The sequence below is a fragment of the Eublepharis macularius genome, chromosome 2, assembly GCF_028583425.1.
Source record: "Eublepharis macularius isolate TG4126 chromosome 2, MPM_Emac_v1.0, whole genome shotgun sequence".
Classification (NCBI taxonomy): Eukaryota; Metazoa; Chordata; class Lepidosauria; order Squamata; family Eublepharidae; genus Eublepharis; species Eublepharis macularius.
Genome location: NC_072791.1, coordinates 147,992,320 through 148,011,062, shown reverse-complemented (window position 1 = coordinate 148,011,062; position 18,743 = coordinate 147,992,320). Strand labels below are relative to the sequence as shown.

Genomic DNA, 18,743 nt, shown 5'->3' with positions numbered 1-18,743 from the left:
TAAGTATACTGTGGTGCAAGTTTTTGTGGACTCTTATTTATCAGATGGAGACACTAGTCCTTAAAAACGTAGGCCACAATAAATATGCTGGTCTTTAACATTCCACAACACTTCTTCTTAGTATGTAGTTGCTGAGAGAACAGGTGACCCTTATTGTTTTTCCTTTGGGAAGGGGAGGAATATCATTGCTTTCCACCCATGTGAAACCTGTCTGGAAGTACTCCTTCCCCCCTCCACTATGTTTCAAGTCAGGGAAGTATGGTTTCCTATGGGAAAGACCCTGATTTGCCAAGAAGGGGAAACTCCATAAGATATCTTTTCTTCAGTCATTGCAGCATTGCAATGGGAAAAGACTTGGCTGGTGAGATTCTCATTTCTGTGCTCATAGATCCAGAGGAGTTAGCTGTGTTAGTCTGTAGTTGCAAAATAGTTAAAAAGTCCAGTAGCACCTTTAAGACTAACCAACTTTATTGAGGCATAAGCTTTCGAGAACCACAGCTCTCTTCATCAGATGCATCTGACAAAGAGAGCTGTGGTTCTCTAAAGTTTATGCCTCAATACAGTTGAATAGTCTTAAAGGTGCTCGTTTTACTCGTTCTTAAAAATATGGAAACCCTTCTCCAGGGGAAGAGTAGAGCTTTCACAACTTTCCTTAATAGGTAAATAATTTATTGTGGCCCTAGGGTGCACCCATTGCCCGGTGTCAGACCCCATGTAATAATTCTTCAGGAGCACATACGTCCAAGAGCAAGCTTTTGAACCTTGTGCCTCAATTCTTCCTGAAATGGTGCCTCAGTCCAATGCTCAAATACTTAGCACAGGTGACTAGCAGTCCCATGTTTGCTTACTTGAGAGTAAGGTCTATTAAACAAAATGGGACTTCTTATTTATTTATTTATTTAATTATAAGCCCTCTCTCCAGAGAACCTGCTTAGATTTGGAGTGTTTGCCTGGCATGGAAGGATGTGCTGTGTGCATATGGTGGCAGGATACAGTATATTGGGATTAGTGGGGTTTATTTCCAGATCTCTGTGTGAAAAGGGAGCATAGCATACTGAAGTTTTTGAATAACAGTACAAAATATAAATATAATCTGAATATAACTCCTAACATGCACGAAAGACTCTACATCTTGAGCATTCAAAAGCCCAAATGTGGTGAAAACCATGGGATTGAAGGCAGCTGCTCTTTCTTGCAAAAATATATTTGACTTAACAGTTGTTCAAATAAGTTCTTAATAATTAAATAGTAATACCACCCAGGAGGGTATTTGCTTGTCTATGTATAAATGTGTGCACAATACAACTCAGTTTGGCTCTTGAGAACAGCAGGCTCTCAGGCAATAGCGTCTTCACATAGGCAAGGAAACTGAGCCATACATAATGCTATTTCATTGGAGGAGCCACAATAGCTCAAGCACAGCAGTGGCTATAAATGTAGTTGAAGGGGAACAGGGGCATTTCGTTTGCCCCAACGTGAATCTCCAATCTAGGCTGTGTGTGATGGAGTGGTTCCTAAGGCTCTGGATTTTGTTTCTCTTATTTGCTGGTACCTGTGCACAAAATATTTCAGGTAAATGGGATGGGGACTAGGGATAGGGATAATAAATCATCAGTCCTTCCTCCTTGACCATTCTATTGAAACCTGTCTGTAATATTTATATGCTAAGTAACTCCAGGAGTGCTGGTTTAATTAGCGCTGGCTGTGTTGACTCTTTATTTCCTTGTTAGAAGCTTCCTTCTCATAAGAGAGCCTCCTGCCCTGAGAAACTATTTAGGACACCAGGTCACTTAAACAACAACTCTAGCAGTGACTAGTAGAGAATTTTCTGTGACCCTGGCTGATAGATACAGAAGTCTTGTGGTACTTTAATGGCTGATAAACTCTTATTTTAATGTTTTTGAGTAGAGCCTCCTTTAGCACACTCATTGTATTTATTGCTCTAAGGAATTATTCTTATCCACATATAATCCTTTGCTGTCATGTTCTACATAGCAGAGATAGGTTCCACTGAGAGTGGATCTGCAAGTTGTTGAATATTGTGCTACTGTGATCATTCACTTTATGGATTTTCCTGCCCTGGGGAGAAAAATCCTGGAGGGAAGTGACTGCAAAAGTGCAAGATTGAATGACATGTGGTTCCTACTTAAGTTTCTGTAGGCTTGCAGTGTTAGAGGTCTGATAATCCTATAAAGTAGATCCTTCCCTACAAAGATGGAGACAGTTGATGATATGACTAAGAAACCCCCTTCCCCCAAAATCCTTACTAGGGCCTTCCCTTGTCAATGGACAAATCTGGCAAATAACTGCATTAGAAGTGGTATTTGACTTTATAGGAAAGGATGTACAGTGGTGCTTCCACTAGCTGTTCAGTCTGCTGTTGCCATCATTTATTTGGTACTTTTTATGGAGAACCTAGATCGTCGTGATGTCACCTTTGTTCTGTGTTTGTCTTTTTTTAAACAAAAAATACTTATCTGATATGTAGTAATGTTTTTAATTTCACATGCAGTGCATGGCTAGTACTATGGTGGTTCTAAGCAGCAGAGAAGCTTAATGAGAGAACAAGTAGTAATTAGACTGGAAACAAAAGGGAGACTACAAGGTGAAGTAGAGCCTTTGCTGAACAGGACTTGCCTTCAAGACAAGTGGGGATAGAGTTTTAAGGAACCATAGCAAATGACCTTTGGAACCCCAGTTTCAATTCCTCTTGGTGTAATCCTTCGGCACCACAAAACAAGCCTCATAAATACAGCCAGTAAAGTTGCATCAGCAGCCATGTATGGCAACTTCACCATCCACAATTGCCTGTTGGTTATGGATAGTAGGGCCATCTAGCATATGAATGTTGATGGCAGCAGAAGAAGAGTGGCGTGTTATCAAAGAGGAGAATATTCCGCAACACGGCGGAAGCTTGCATCGATGCAGCACGATGATGCAATGCCCTCTTCTGCAGTAGGTGCAACTATTAGAATGACCTCTTCTGGGCCACTGTTCAAGGCAAAGGAGCTTTGTCTTCCTTTGCATTTGGTCCATGTAGCAGATTTCTATCTGCTTTCAGTAAAAAGGGTGAAATTCACACGGCCATCACTACTGTTCCATAACTTCCAGCTGTATGTCTCTCTCGCTTCTACTGCATTACTTCTATAATTGAAAGCAAGGTATTGTGTGAATGGTCATGTCCTCACATTATTATTTATTTGTTCTTTATAAGCTTGCTGTCCACACCTGATTGTGCAAGTTTGTATGTCACAGTGATGCTGAACAAGTATGTCCCAACTAGCTGGCCTTGCCTTGTGTCTTTTTGGCAGTGTCTGTGTCATGTGGCAGTTCACACTTGGTCATCTCGGTTCCAGTGGATCTCTTTGGGAATGGTGTACCTGTTCATGCTAATGAACTGACTCTGGGGTCAGGCTGTTCTGTGACTGCAGTACGCCAGAATACACTATTGCTGGAATACCCTCTGTCTGCTTGTGAGGCCACCAGAAAAGTAAGAAAATGACATTGTCAGGATTCTTTGGACATTCTTTTTTAGTTATTTTAGAGCTTTTTGTACAAAAGTCTTCTGAGGGAGGGGAGTGGCAAATTCTCCTTCTGGATAGAAGCAATAGTTTGCAAAGCTTCCCCTGTTAAACACCATGTCTTTTAGTAATGGACTGGAGTGAATTCTCTACAACCAAGAACCTGACGAACATATATTCATATTTGTTCCTCCAGAGAATAAAATGGGGACCTGACAAGCTTACTATCCTGCTGTCCTGGCCCTAAGCATGTTGTTGTGTTCTTACATGCATTAAAAGCAGAAAGATTAGAGTTTTTCCTTGATCTAGTTCATAAGAAACTCACTCTGTAACTTCCATGTTCCAGCTTTCCCTATTCCTGGTGATGAGAACAGGCTTCTGGTACACAATACATTTAAAGCAGGTTTAAATCCATTGTATCTTTCCCTGAAGAATCCTGGAGACTCTTCATCACAAAATAAAGCAATATGTTTTTATCCCAGACGAGCTTGATGTAGTTGCTAAGACAGGGGTCGAATCCACATTACTCATTCTAAGTCGCATGTTCCCTGCATTCCCCACGCAATCCCGAGTGCTGGTCACATTACCTCATTAAACAGACGCATTACATTCGCATTTCTCCCGAATATGTGGTCACAGGTTTTCAATGGGAGTTTCACGGTAGCCGTGAATGGGCCAATGCGCAATTTACGTGGTTTTTTTAAAAACCACCCCCCTCCCTGTCTCTCCGGCTGTTCCGAGAGTTCCTATTGGCTGATTCAACTTGCAAGTGCTCCGTAGTCTGCAAAAGACTGTTTTTGACTTCATAGCATTGGATTTATTGATTATGCTGTTTCTGAATCAAATCTGGTAGTTTGAAAAATCATTTTGGGGTGAATCCATCCTCAGAACGGACTCGCGAAACTTCCTTTTTAACTGTTTTTTATTTTTTTTATTTTATATTACTGTAATATCGAAATTACGAAATATCGAAATAATGACACTCCAAGGAAGTGAAACTTCAGTAAAATTCAGGCACTGAACTGTCCTGCATAGGAAATGCCCACGAAAGCTTCCCACATGCTTCCAAATTTCCAAAAAGGAAACGGGAGAGAGCCATCAGTGCTGTCAGTGGGGGAAAGAGAGGCATCATTATCTTCAATGATGTTTCTTTATAAGGCAAGATCGAAATAACGGAAAAGTGCGCTCAAAAATTTTTTTTAAAAAATGGGCGGGAAAAAAGGTCTCGCCCAAAAAAGTGGTTTTTGAGCAGCCGTGTGACTGGAGGGACGCGCGAGAAAGGCAGATTGGAAGCAGGAATCTGAACGAAGAGGAAAAAATCGCGGCTTGGAGGCAAACGGAAGATATCCGATAAACATGCGGGTAATGGGTGAATGTGGATTTGACCAGGGTTAAAATAGAATTAAATTAACTGAAGACAGTACAGGGACAGGCTTAGATAGTTTCCCTGTTGTGGCTGCCAATACAGTACAACAATGGGCCTTCCTTATAGCAGGTTTCCCAATAGTTTCCATGCCCCATGCCTGTCCAGCAGAGGCCACCATCAACCTTTCACCACCAGTGTGTCTTCATTTTAAAAAAATCAGCAAGTGGACATTGATATATCATTATACCAATATGAGTACCTGGTTCTCTTAATTCCCATCTTTCATTTTGAAAAATCAGCCTCTAGCTCCTTTCATTGTGGATATATGCCTTTTTCTCTTGTATCTCAGCAATGCAAAGGGTTGGAGACAGACTTTTAAAAATGAAAGCTGGTAATTCAGAGAACCTGATACACAGATCATTATAATAATATTTGATTGCTGGAATAAAAAGCCCCCTAGTGGGAGAAGGAGGAAATGGCTGCTATAGGGATGGGGTGGGGAAAATAGTTGGTGAGACTGGGAAAATCCAAAATTTTCTATCCACAAGGCAGCCCTCCCCCCATCCCTGCCTGGGCTTTGCTGCTATCTTTTGCAAAACTTCACAGCAAAGCAATGTTGGGAAAGATCCAAGAAAAGCCAGGCAAGTCTGGGTGGTGCACAAATGCACCATGATGCTGCGAGGAAGCTTCCCAACAACAACATCAAAACTGGGGGAAATAACCCATGTAGGAAAGATCTAGGTCAGTAAATGGTTGTTAACAGCTTAGTCATGGAGCCACTTGGAAAGGAAGCAAAAGAAAATAACAGAAAAAATGTAGCTGGCTGAACAGCATGCTGTCACTTACAGGGAAAACACAGAAGTAACATAAGCCTTACCTGGGAATCGCGAGACAATCTATGGTTTTACCACTTCTGGATTTTCCCAGAAGTGATGTTACACTGTTCCCACCTCCCTTGTCTTCTTCTAGTTGCCAGACTGTGCCTGGAAATCCTATAGAGGTATTGTTGTGCTGCAACAACAGGGGGTGGCTTGGGCCTCCAAACATGGTCTGTAGTCCTCCTGAGAGTACTTGGCTGACCAGGTAGAGTTGTCAGGCTGAGCCTAGCAACCAGCAGGAGGGATGGAGGCAGGGACATGGGGATGTTACCTTGGCTGACATTGCTGTGTTGCTTCTGGGTTTCTTCCAAGTCCTAGAGCTACCTTTTGTCACTTCCAGGTTGTACCTGGAAGTAATGTGGTGATGTCAGTGATGTTGTTGTTTTTTATTTTATTTTTCTCATGCAATTGCTCCAAGCAGCAGCATAAGGTTGCCAGGTCTTCCCAGTGTGAAAGCATGGGATGGGGGTCATGGGGGGCGGGGCAGCAGCCCAACAGGAGGACTTGCCTCCTGAGTATTTTCATATTGTGCTAGAAATAATGTTATTCTAGGGTTGCCAGGTCCCTTTACCTTCCCAGCAGGAGGAGGGGCATTACATCGTCTTTGCTCATTGCACATGCGCAATGACATCAGTCTCAGGAGTGATGCTGTCGCAGTACCCTAGGAGCATGACCAGGGGGCCCATTCCCCCTGCCAGCCAGGTGAATGATGGAGGGTGGTGGAAGATGGGAGCAGGGGGTCCCCCAGCCCCACCGGGGAACCTAGGATTCCTACGCTATTCCCAGAGCAACATGGAAGAGCCAGTTCATGCTTTGGGTTGATTTGATAAAAATCAGCCTCCAATCTAGGGTTGCCAGGTACCCTTACCCTCCTTGGGAACCACATCATTCTGAAGTGACATCATCTCTCTTTGTGTAAGAGTGCTCCCACACTTCACATGGGGCTGATTCTTTTAGAATCAGCCTGTTTGGGGCCCAAATCAGCCCTTGCAAAGCACAGGAGCACTCCCATGTAAAGTGCAATGATGTCACTTCAGGAAGTGATGTCATCATGCCCCACCAGAAGTGGGTGATCACAGGGTGGCTTACAACTTCTTGCTAATTGCCAGAACTGGGGCAAACCACTGGAAGTTTGCCCACCACTGGCGGGCACCTGGGAAGCCTACCCTAATCTAGTGTTTGGGGTGAATATTTATTAAATCAGCCCACATAATAATAACAATAATATTCGATTTAACACCCACTCAGAATGGTTTACAAAGTGTGTCATTATTATCCTTACAACAATCACCCTGTGGGGTGGGTGAGGCTGAGAGAACTCTGAGAAGCTATGACTGACCCAACGTTACCCAGCTGGTTTCAAGTGGAGGAGTGGGGAATCAAATTCGAATCTCCAGATTAGAGTCTTACCACTCTTAACCACTACATCACACTGGCTCGCAAGTCCCCTGTTGCTTCCGAGTCATGGAAGCGCTCCAGAGATTGCAGGGTTGCACTGTAGGGTTTCTAGACCCATTCCCATGCCTCCCCCTGGCAGGGACAGACTGGCCATTTATCTTCCAGTGAAATTCCCTGGTGAGCCACTGCCTTAGAGGGCCACTGGTAGCCAGGAGCAATCAGAGGCTTTTAGAGCTGAGCTGAGAGTTTGTATCATTGCCAGCGTTATGCCCAGTCACTGTTTCTCAGTCCCCTACCAATGCAATCATAAGCAGAGTTGCATCAATCTGAGCCCAGCGCAGTCAGATAAATGGAATTCTACTTGGGATGGTATGATAAATCTGGCACATTCTTAGTAATAAAATTGGCAGTTTTTTTCTCTAATGGAAATTGTTGTGCACAGATTTGGTTGGATACCTGAAAGCAAAATTCAAAGTTATTCACCTAGAGATTGGATGTCTGTGGATATATAGAGGGAAAACCAAGAATTTCCTATTTGTCATCCTACTTTAAGACATATATTTCCAAATTCAGAAATATAGGAGATTTCCATATGAGTTATCGACCCCATGTTCAATGATGTTGGGAAGCAGAGTTTTTTCCCTGCTTGCACATAGCACCATAGTATATCTGTGCACTTTCTGGTGTTTCCTTGACTTTTCTCTAATCTTACTCAAACTTGCTTTGCTCCAAAGCCTTGGGAAAGATTGCAGTAAAGCTGGAGTGGCCACCACGTGGGTTGGAAAATTTGGATTTTTCCACTTACATGGCAGCCATATTCCCTAACTCTGTCCCTTCCCCTCCCCCACTTTTTTGTTTTATGAAAAAAACCCTTCAATTTCATAGAATTATATTATTATAAGTGTACTAGGTTCTGTGAATTTACAACTTTCAGTTTTAAAAGTCTCTAGCTCTTTTCATTGTGAAGATATAAGGAAAAAGGCATATTTTTGCAATGTAGAGGGACTAGGTATCCCTCTTGCTCTCTGCCTGGTGCAGCAGTGGGGGAAAATGGAGGTTAAAATGCCACCACAACAATATCAATTCTTATTAACCAACTGATTCCCACAAGGGGCCAAAATAGGCCCCGCACAAATTGTAGAAGTCCTGCAGCTGGTATGATGATGTTACTTCAGGAAGTGACATTGTCATGCTAGCTGGGAGCTTGTGTGCCACCAGTTTGCCTGGGTTGCCTGCTGGTGGCAAGCGATCACTGGGCAGAGGAGTGGACCTCCAGAAATTTGCCCACCACTGAAAGGTACCTCATGACTAGAGATGGGCACAAACCAGAAAAAAACAAACAAACCATGAGGTTCGTGGTTCGTTGCATTTCACAAACCACAAACCACGAACTTTCATGAACCTGCCCCAGTTCGCGAACTGGTTCATTTGGTTTGTGAAAATGTTATTTCCAGGTCAGCAAATCATTACTTCCGGGTCAGCAGAAGGTTACTTCTGGGTCAGCAGAAAGTCACTTCAGGGTCAGCAGAAGGTCTACAGAAAGCCCAACCGTGTTGCCTAGGAAACTGATTGATTGGTGCCATGCTGTCTGCTGTGACAAACTGAAAAACGAACCAAACGAACTGGCCTAAAGTTCGTTTGTCAGAAATGGGCTCTGACAAACCGCTGGTTCGTGAACCTGGCCTGGTTCATGCTGAACTTTGGTTCGTATTTCAGTTCATGCCCATCTCTACTCACGATCCTACCTAGTAGCCTAGGGGATGGGACTGCTGTTGGGAGACTGGGGCAAAGAAACTGCAAAGGAAGCTGCTGTGCTGTATTAGCAGCTGCTCTGGAGTTGGGGAAACCACACACACTTGTTTCCATGTGGAAACCACCATAGTCATCCCACTTATGCTTGATATAGTACAAATTGGGTTTGGGGGAAATGTTGCTGAAGGAAAACTCAAACTAACTTAGACAATGGTTGTTGGGGGTTTTCCGGGCTGTATTGCCGTGGTCTTGGCATTGTAGTTCCTGACGTTTCGCCAGCAGCTGTGGCTGGCATCTTCAGAGGTGTAGCACCAAAAGACAGAGATCTCTCAGTGTCACAGTGTGGAAAAGATGTAGGTCATTTGTATCTACTCAGGAGGGGTGGGGTTGAGCTGAGTCATTCTGTAAGAGTTTCCCAGGGTGTGGAATGCTAATGGCGGGAGGCTTCACTGTATCCTGAGGAGGTTCTTTTGCATATGGACTGGTGCTTCCAATCCATATGCAAAAGAACCTCCTCAGGATACAGTGAAGCCTCCCGCCATTAGCATTCCACACCCTGGGAAACTCTTACAGAATGACTCAGCTCAACCCCACCCCTCCTGAGTAGATACAAATGACCTACATCTTTTCCACACTGTGACACTGAGAGATCTCTGTCTTTTGGTGCTACACCTCTGAAGATGCCAGCCACAGCTGCTGGCGAAACGTCAGGAACTACAATGCCAAGACCACGGCAATACAGCCCGGAAAACCCCCAACAACCATCGTTCTCCGGCCGTGAAAGCCTTCGACAATAACTTAGACAAGTTTTTGTTCTTGTGCCACCTCTTAATCATCTCACTGCTTGAAATAAAAACAAAAAGATTGGAAGGGGTATGTACACAATTCATTTTAGTCTGTTCTGAAAATTCCTTACCTCAACAGCTTGAAAATGAGTGCTTTTATCTGGCTCTTAGCTTCTCCAAAACAGTATCCATTATGGAAACGTTCTTCACTACATCCCTTCAGCCACAAATGGAGTGATCCGGACCAGTCGCTTCTCCCATTCCATAGACTGTTTCTATCCCAGGTAAGTCCTGGTTTGCAAGAGTGTATCTTGCCAAGTAGCTAAGATGAACTATCTCAGTTATAACTGTGGGCTTTTCTTAGACTACTTGTGGTTCTGATCCTACCCAGATCTAGCCTCAAGTTCCCACAAAGTATTTGGTTCATCATGTGAATGTACTTTAGGACCAGCTTTGCCACTTGCTACCCATCAAAGGAACAGCAAACAGGTACCGTATTCCTTTCTCATAGATTGGATCTATGAAGCTTAATCCTGATAAGACAAAAATTCTACTGGGGAGCAGAAAGCCTGATACAGGATTTAAGATGTTGCCCATTCTGGATGGGGTTGCACTCTTCTTGAAGGAACAGGTCTGTAATTTGGGGTGCTCTTGGACCGAGGTCTACTGTTGGATAAGCAGGAAGCAGATGTGGCTAGAAGTGCCTTCTATCAGCTTTGATTGATTAGCCAGCTGCAGCCTTTCCTGGCAGGAAAGATCTGGGCACTGTGGTATGTGTCCTGGTTGCATCTAGATTAGATGCCCTCTACACAGGGCCACCTTTGAAAAGTGTTTGGAAACTTCAGTTGGCACAGAATGCTGCCACCAGGATGTTGACTGGAGTGTGTCACAGCAGGGACCATATCGCTCCACTTCTGGCCCGTCTACTTTAGCTCCCAGGCTGTTTCTGGGCACAATTCAAGATGCTAGTGTTGAACTTAAAGACCTGAATGACCATCTACTACTTATGAACCTGTACAACTGCCACAGTCATCTTCCAAGGCCCTGCTTCAGGTGCCCCCCCCCCGCCCTTTGAGACTAAATTGATGGCAACCTGGGAGAGAGCCTTCTGGGCCATGGCACCAAAACTCTACAACTGACTAATTAATTACTTCATAACGAGCAGGGGGCCTGTGAAAATTGGGGAGGAGGATTCCCAGTCCGCCTGTCCCCAGTTTCACCACCTGAACAATGGCTCCAGCTCTCCCCCCACCCACCAGCTGCTTTGTCACCTCAGTTGTGGCCACTCCAACTCTCCCTGCCCACTGCTTCAACACCTTGGCAGTGGTGGCTCCAGCTCCCCTGCCCTTCCAGCTCCCCCACCCCTCCCCACCCACCTGTAGCTTCACTGTCTCTATAGCAGTGGTTCCAGCTCTCCACTGCCTGCAGCTTCAGCAACTGCAGCTCCTGTTCCTCCCTCTTCTTGATGGTGACTCTGGCTCCCCTGTCTGTTCACCCACCAGACACTTTGCCACCTCTACAGCAGCAACTCCCCCACCCGCCTGCCTTCAGCTTTGCCAGCAACAGGAGTGTGAGCAATGGAGGAATACTGGAGCATTGTTTGCATTGCCCAGAAAGAGTTCATGTCTTTGGGGGGGGGGGGCGGGATTTAAAGCCTACTCCATTTTTTTCATCTTTTCAGTTTCTTCTGCAAACAAGTGGGGTCCCCCAAGTTTATAGAAAAGTCTCCCTTGTGTCAGTGTGGTCCCGATCCATGGATTTAAGTATCTGCAGATGGAGCCACACTTTACTATTAAAATAAACAAGTGGGGGGCCTATAAGAACTTGCTATAAAGACATTTCCCTCCCGCTATGTCCTCCTTCCCTTCTATGGTTTCCTCCATAGCCTCTCCCTTTTTCCTGCTTTCTTCTCTCCTGTAACAGCCACTGAGGGCTTTTAGTTAAAGCTTACAAGCATTCTCCATTTATCATCATCATCATCATCATTTAAGATTTTTCTGCAAACCTGGGGCATTTTTCAGGTGTGTAGGAAGAACTGTCTTGTCCATTCATAGCTCCAGTCTCTGAATTTAAGTATCCACAGATTAGGACCACTTGACTATTAGTATATAAGATGATGATACAATATGGAGTGGATCTGATATACCTAAAGCACCATCAGTATTAATGCTGTGCAAAGTGAAAGTGTATAAAACAGTGTGCTGTTTGGCTAAGTTTCTAGGCTACAGAAAAATGCATCTTGGTCTCTCCCTTTTTTTAGGTCTGGGAATGTCTCCTCACTTGGAATTCAACCCACTTGGTTCCCCTTCAGCTCCACCCTGATGGACAGACAGCGCCTGGACTTTGTCCTTGAAGTTTATGATAGTGAGTAGACAAGTAAACTGAAACCAGCAATCACTCATTGGCCAAATCCACAAGCACTCACCATCCGCTTATCTTGCGCAGTCATGGCAGTTGGGTTCATTCTGCTACCATGCTGCGCATCATCACATTCACCCTCCCAGTGCGTCTTCGTGGTGCAAACAGTTCTCCACACGCCACTGAGTAAAGTGTTATAGTGGGCGGTTCCCTCCTCCATCATCAGCGTTGATGTCGCACGTCACTTCCCTTTTTAAAAAAAAAAAAAAAGTTAATTTTGCGCTATACCGATATTCCAACTCTTATGTAGGCAGAGCCAGGGAAAAGCCAGAATATTTCTAGGGGAGAACCAGGTTCCATTCAAAGCAAGAGTGGAAAGTAACTGATGGTAAGATAAAGGACCATCATCTGTTTCTTTTCCTGTGCAAACCGCTGCTCACTAAAGTAGGTTTTGCGGTATACCAACCTTTCTTTATTGTGCAAATGCGCTATGAAAGCCCTTTTTTAAAAAAAAAAAAGGGGCCGGGCAAAACAGATTTCCGCCATTATCACGTGGTATGGAAAGGAGGCGCAATTGTGGCACGGTGATGGCGGGGAACATGCAGAATGGGAAAGCGTGTATCTGCTTGAACAGTGCCGCAGTTGCGAAAAAGGCATGGAAACAAAAAGGAAGTGTGGATTCGGCCATTCTAAAAACTAGCTATAATATTAAGAAAACTTAGGAATCAATTTGCGACTCCTTTATTTGGGGAATGCTGATAGTTTATTCAGGACTCGGAGTCTTGAAGGTGCTGGTGTTATATATTCATTACAAAAGTGACAGTAGGACATCTGTGAGTATACATATACCATCAGAGGATATATAGGCTCTACCCAGGTGGCATCTTGGCATGATTGAAAAGCATGGAGGGAGGGGAACAGGGTTGTACCTCCTAGCCCTATGTCTTTATGCCTTTATTTGAAGTTGGAATCATGTGTATGTGTGATGGGGCTCTTGGCATGATGGAGAGCACTGCAAAAAGAGGTGTTTCTATTTTGGCCTTCATCTTACCACAGGAGGTATGTGAGAGTGTGCAATCCAACATCCTCTCCCTTCCATACATTGTCACTCCCACCAGAACTTTCCTCAAAACACTTTTAGATCTTTCTCAAAATATTATGACTAAAGACTCTGTTATAGAGCAAGTTGGGTCTTGAAAATGACCAAGAAAATGCATCTTGGCTATAACATGCAAAACAGGAGTTCAGGAATTTGTTCCCAAGACACTCAGTCTTGTAGGTCTTCATTAGCATTATGGATACCACTCAAATCAAGTCTACTGATTTACTCCTCAAACTCACAAGAACAAAGTTTACCTATGTTCCGGAAATAACCATGTGATTTTTGCCTTGTCTGTCTCTTAGGTACCTGGTCACGGCCCATCTCCACCCCCCTTTACTATCTCGGGGACCTAATCAACATCCAAGCATCTGTTAGAAAGGGTAGCCATGTACCTCTGAGGGTATATGTGGATGAGTGTGTTGCCCGACCAAGTGCTGAGTCCTCTGTGAAATATGAAGTCATCACAAACCATGGGTGAGGCATTAAAAGTGGATGATGAGAATGTGAGAAGTAAAGTGCCTTACAGCTCCCCAAGGAAGGGAAGGGAAGGGCCTTCTCTGACTTCCAAAGACTTCTTACTGGTGGTAGGCCTTTGGGAGGATATGTGCCCTTCCTCCCAAGAAGAACACTAGCAAGAGAAGAATAGCTTGGCCTTAACCAGATACAAATGTTGTCACTGACAAAATTATTTCTCACCTTTCCTTTAAAAAATAAACAGCCTCACGGATTGTGTCTCCAGATTAATGTGAGCTACTTTGGAAGATAACTGTTTGCAAAGTAGAAGACTGGAATTACTGCCTTAGTAGTTTTTATTGGTAATGTGGGGAAGAAAACAATATACCATTTGTCCTCTTTCTGCCTATCCTGCAGGTGCCTTGTAGATGGACAGCACAGTCACTCCCACTTCCTTGCCGCTCCAGCAGCTGAAACCCTCCGCTTCCAACTGGACACCTTCACCTTCATTGGAGCCTCTGATCAGGTGGATATGAGGGATGGGAGAAACAGAAATTGAATCCGTGGAGTTTATACACCCCTTTCACTAGTGCAAGTCATGTGTACCACTGCTAGAACATGGTTGGGAAGCTGCTAGTATGTATAGGATATAATTTGACTAGTCATGGTGCCTGATCACTGGATCTACATACACTGGAAGTGGTGGTGATACCAGTGGTTTCGTGGCAATATTCCCTTTTGGTTGTTACATTTCCTGTGCTCCTGCCATACATATGCGGGCAGCGAGCAATATGCAATTATCCCAATACACACTGTGATCCTTCAACACACACTTTAATTATATAGAGCAATCATGAATGTTTCTGAACACTTCCTGTTCAGTTATCTTAGCTGATTTTTATAAGGATCACAGTTTAATACAATAAAGAGATAATATGGAACAAGCTGCACAGTAAAATACTTGTCCTCCCCTGAATAGTGTGCAGAGGTAAAAAAGGTAAAGGTAGTCCCCTGTGCAAGCACTGACTCATTACTGACCCATGGGGGGGACGTCACATCAGGACTTTTTTTGGCAGACTTTGTTATGGGGTGGTGTACCATTGCCTTCCTCAGCCATCTACACTTTACCCTCAGAAAATTGGGTACTCATTTTACCGACCTTGGAAGGATGGAAGGCTGAGTCAACCTTGAGCCAGCTATTTGAACCCGGCTTCTGCTGGGATCGAACTCAGGTTGTGAGCAGAGCTTGGGCTGCAGTACTGCAGCTTACCACTCTGTGCCACAGGGCACACCAGGTTATTTCTATGATGCCTGCCTTGTACCTGCTCCCAGGTTGAAGACCTTATGTCACCACAGAGTTCAGGTTTAACTACATGGAGCCCATATAAATTTTTGGTACATTTTCTTTCACTGTCTACTGCAGTGGAACTTACTTTGGTCAAGCCAAAGAAAGGGAAATTATCAGTTTGTCTTGCTTCTCTCTTTTGTGCCGAGTGCTGGCTAATAATCTATTAAGAGATGTCTTGTTTAAGCTACCCAATGACTAACTAGTCTTGAAGACAGTTATTATTTTGGAATAGCAAGTATATGGAGAGAACTGGATGTGACACATTGTCATGTAAATAATGCTGAGTGGGTGACAAAAGGCTGCTGGACAGGCAGGTTGTTGTATAGGGGACCTTTAAATAGGCCCTGATCTCTTCCCCTGAAGACCTTGAATTTAGCAGAGGATCAGTATAGGGAGTGGTGATGAGTCTCAGAATTTCATGACAACCCTTGTTCTGTACCATTGGGTGAGTGAATCTGCCTGTGTATATTACGCCAGTATCAATCTTTCCACTCCCTTAATGCGTGATACTAAATATACGGTCTAATCTGCTTCCTTAGATCTACCTCATATGTCACTTAAAGGCTGTGCCCACTGACTCCACAGACCATCACAACAAGGCATGTTCCTATGACCGCACTACTGCAACATGGAGCTCTCATGAAGGAGGGGACTGTTCCTGCTGTGATTCATCTACTGGCTGTGGAAGCAAGAGGAGGAAGAGGGGAAAGCAACAGAGACAAGGTAACATGCTGTCCATAAAACACAGTTTGTAGAGCAGCCCTTAGGCTTGTGGATACTTACTGAACCTCTAGCTGACAAGCAGAACTCTTTGTTGAATGAATTTTGGCATATGAACCGAGATTGTTCCTAAATTGCCATGTGTAGCCTCTCTAGCTTCTTGGGCTTTCACTTCCTGTAGAAACCAGGTCAACAATTTTGATTATTTGGAGAGGGCTTTTCTTGATTACCATGTTGAGGAATTGTAGTGTGAGTGAAGGTGGAAGATATTGTGCAAACAGTTGCATAACACTTGCGGTGGGGTTGGGAAAGCATGGGATGGGTAGGCCTGAATGAACAAACTGCTGTTACCTTGCAGGGCTGTTTGGAGATGCAGACCTCAAGATTGGCCCCATCACCTTGGAAGCCCAGGAGGTGAACTCATCTATGATGTATACTTCCAGCAACTTTGAGCTGATGAATGTAGCAGAACTGCTGTCAACAGACAGGACTCCTCATGCTACTGTATTACCTCATCATAACCAATTTGTGAATACGATAATGAGGGGGGAAGTGAAAGAAGATGCTTCCTCAGGTGAGAGTTCTAAATTCTCCTGTGTGTGGAAATAAAGCCATCTTGAGCTCCTTTTTGGTGGAAAGGCAGCGAATAAATATTTTAAATAAATATCTTAAATAAAGAACAACCTTGCTCTTGGTATAGATTCTATGGCCAGGAGTAAAGCCTATAAAGGACTATACCAGCTGATCAATTGAGGACTGCAGTGTGCGGTATACCCTTGATATGGCTTCAAGGTTCTGACCTTGTTGGGGGAAAGTTTGCATTTCTGCATGCTAAAAGTATGCAAGCTTTCCAGGAGGGATGACCAACTAATTGTAAATGTAAACTTTTGTCAGGCTAGTAATTTGTAAAAATCCAGAAATCTGGGATGTTTTGAAGGCTCTCTCAATTCTAAGTAGATTGTTAGGTGACAGAATTAGTTTGAGGGACTAAATCTTTATGGTCTGACATTAAACAACTGAGGTCTTGTAATGGGTTAAGAGCTCCACTGTTAGTCCCATGTTGGGTTCCCAGCCTCCAGGTGGGATCTGGAGTTCTCCCAGAATTACAACCGACCTCCAGACTACAGAGAAAATGGCAGCTTTGGAGGGTGGGCACTGCAGCATCACATCCCTGTTAAGCCTCCTCCCCAGGTACTGCCCCCCCTCCCAGTATCCAGGAATTTCCCAGCCCAGAGTTAGCAACCCTACCCATTGGCCCCCAGTCTACATTAGCAAATTTGTAGCCAGGACTGTGGCAAGAGTCTTTTCCATCAAATGGCTGAAATAAAACATTCTTCAGTTCTACTGGTTAGTAAATCTACAGTCCATTAACAAACTTGAGCTGCCAGGATTGAAATAAGGCAGTATATAAAATATTAGGTTCCCCTACACTGTAGAGATGAAGCAGAAACTGTGTTACTGATGCAGGGCTGGTAGAGCCTCACTAGCTCAGGAGGGATCTGATCATGCTTTGGCTCACTTTTGAGCTTGGCCCCTGTTTCAAAACCTGTATTCAGTATGAAGACTCTGGGACTTCAGTAACAGCTCATCTCAGCATCCACAGAGGGGACTTCGTTGCCACTGGGTAGCAATAACCCATCCTTCTTCCATCCGGGGTGAAGTGAAGGATTTCCACATCTGAGTTTGGTATCTAGGAAGTCCTCACTGTACAGACTTTCTTAGTGGCTTGCCAAATCTTGGAAGCTTTTGTGATGTGAATTTGCTAGCTAGCTTAAAATCCGGATGTCCTGTCTCTGCTTCACTCAGCAGCTGGTTTTGACTTATTTTTTTGTTCCACAGGTTTATACTTTCCCTTCTCTACAACTACCCTGGTCATAGCAGTTGCCTGTTCCTTCATTATATTTGTGTCCATCCTGGGCTGCTATTTCTCTACCAGACGGGCCCAAAGAGGATACCACATGGAGGTTGTCAGTGAAGCCCTGGGAGAGATTGGTGCTGTAACTATGGCACCTGCCTCTGTTGGAACGTCTAGAAAAGCTGGTGTGATCGTAGCTGCAGCTAGTCGGCAGGGGCAGCCTGCTTCTGTCTGAATCTGTAACTTGCTAACAAATAAATATTGGTGGCAGAGGAAAAGGCATACATGTGTATGACTTTTATTGCAAGGGGAGCTTTGGTTTTGTTTTTTGAAGGCTTTAACAATAGAGGTGGCTACGAATTGTTGGATCGGAGTGCCTGGCTCAGTGGCTGCAACAGACTTTTGTGTGTGCTTACCTAGTCTGCAAGATGTAATGATCTCTTAAGCTTTACATGACATGCTATAAGCATCAAACACTGTATATGTATGCATGCCCTACGTATCATCATGAGATGCTTTGAAGAAGGAGCTTGTGACAGTGGCTTATGTGCCTCTTTCCTTCCTGCATTCACCAATGCAACATCTAGCTTGGGTTGCTTCATCACTGCTGTTCTACAGCTCAGTTTTGTACACGAGTACATTCCTTTACGCACAACAGCTTGTCCCTAAATGTCCAGCCATCAGTTTGTTTCTTTCACTGTTGGAAATAGCAATGACTGGTGTACAAGAAGGTGGAAGAGAAGAAGACCCTTCCACACAGGGGGCAGCAAGGGTCAGTTAGATAGGACAGTGAGGGCAGCACTTCTCTTGTCTTCTAAAGGTCATTTCCTTGTCTTGTCTCCTATTGGGCTAAACAGGGCAATATCCTCCTCCTTCTCTCTCCTCTTTCTCACATTCTCTCTACTATGTAGTCAGTCAGACAGAAAGGATCTCTTTCTATCTCTTCTCTTTACTATTTGATATGTAGTTCCTGAATAAACTCTTTTATACCTTTAAATCAATATTGCATAACTACCAGTGTGTTATTTACCACTCTGCCAACATTCACCCCATCATCAAACCAGCTTTTTTTTTTAAAGTAACTCTAGCGCCTTTCCTTATGGATATATAGGGGAAATGGCATATTCCCACAGTGGAAAGGTCTGGAGGCTACACCTGCACCTAATAGGCTACACATATTATTACAATGGTAGGCTGATATATCAAT

The 18,743-nt window shown here is 44.1% G+C and overlaps 1 protein-coding gene across 1 annotated transcript; it reads left to right on the top strand.

Moving 5' to 3' along the window:
- The first annotated feature begins 1,502 nt into the window (after positions 1 to 1,502).
- Positions 1,503 to 17,771, top strand: LOC129323781 (zona pellucida sperm-binding protein 3-like). Its single transcript, XM_054970475.1, has 9 exons — positions 1,503 to 1,572; positions 3,312 to 3,490; positions 9,872 to 9,984; positions 11,961 to 12,064; positions 13,463 to 13,634; positions 14,031 to 14,139; positions 15,501 to 15,684; positions 16,040 to 16,255; positions 17,521 to 17,771. Exons 1-9 carry the CDS (start codon positions 1,503 to 1,505, stop codon positions 17,769 to 17,771), a joined length of 1,398 nt encoding a protein of 465 aa, XP_054826450.1.
- The last annotated feature ends 972 nt before the right edge of the window (positions 17,772 to 18,743 follow it).

Bases quoted from the DNA above. Each gene is read 5' to 3' on its own strand.
- LOC129323781 (XM_054970475.1), top strand. From the start codon at position 1,503: ATGGAGTGGTTCCTAAGGCTCTGGATTTTGTTTCTCTTATTTGCTGGT. The intron at 12,065-13,462 runs GTGAGTAGACAA...TCTGTCTCTTAG, and splicing joins TGTCCTTGAAGTTTATGATA to GTACCTGGTCACGGCCCATC. The intron at 14,140-15,500 runs GTGGATATGAGG...CTGCTTCCTTAG, and splicing joins TCATTGGAGCCTCTGATCAG to ATCTACCTCATATGTCACTT.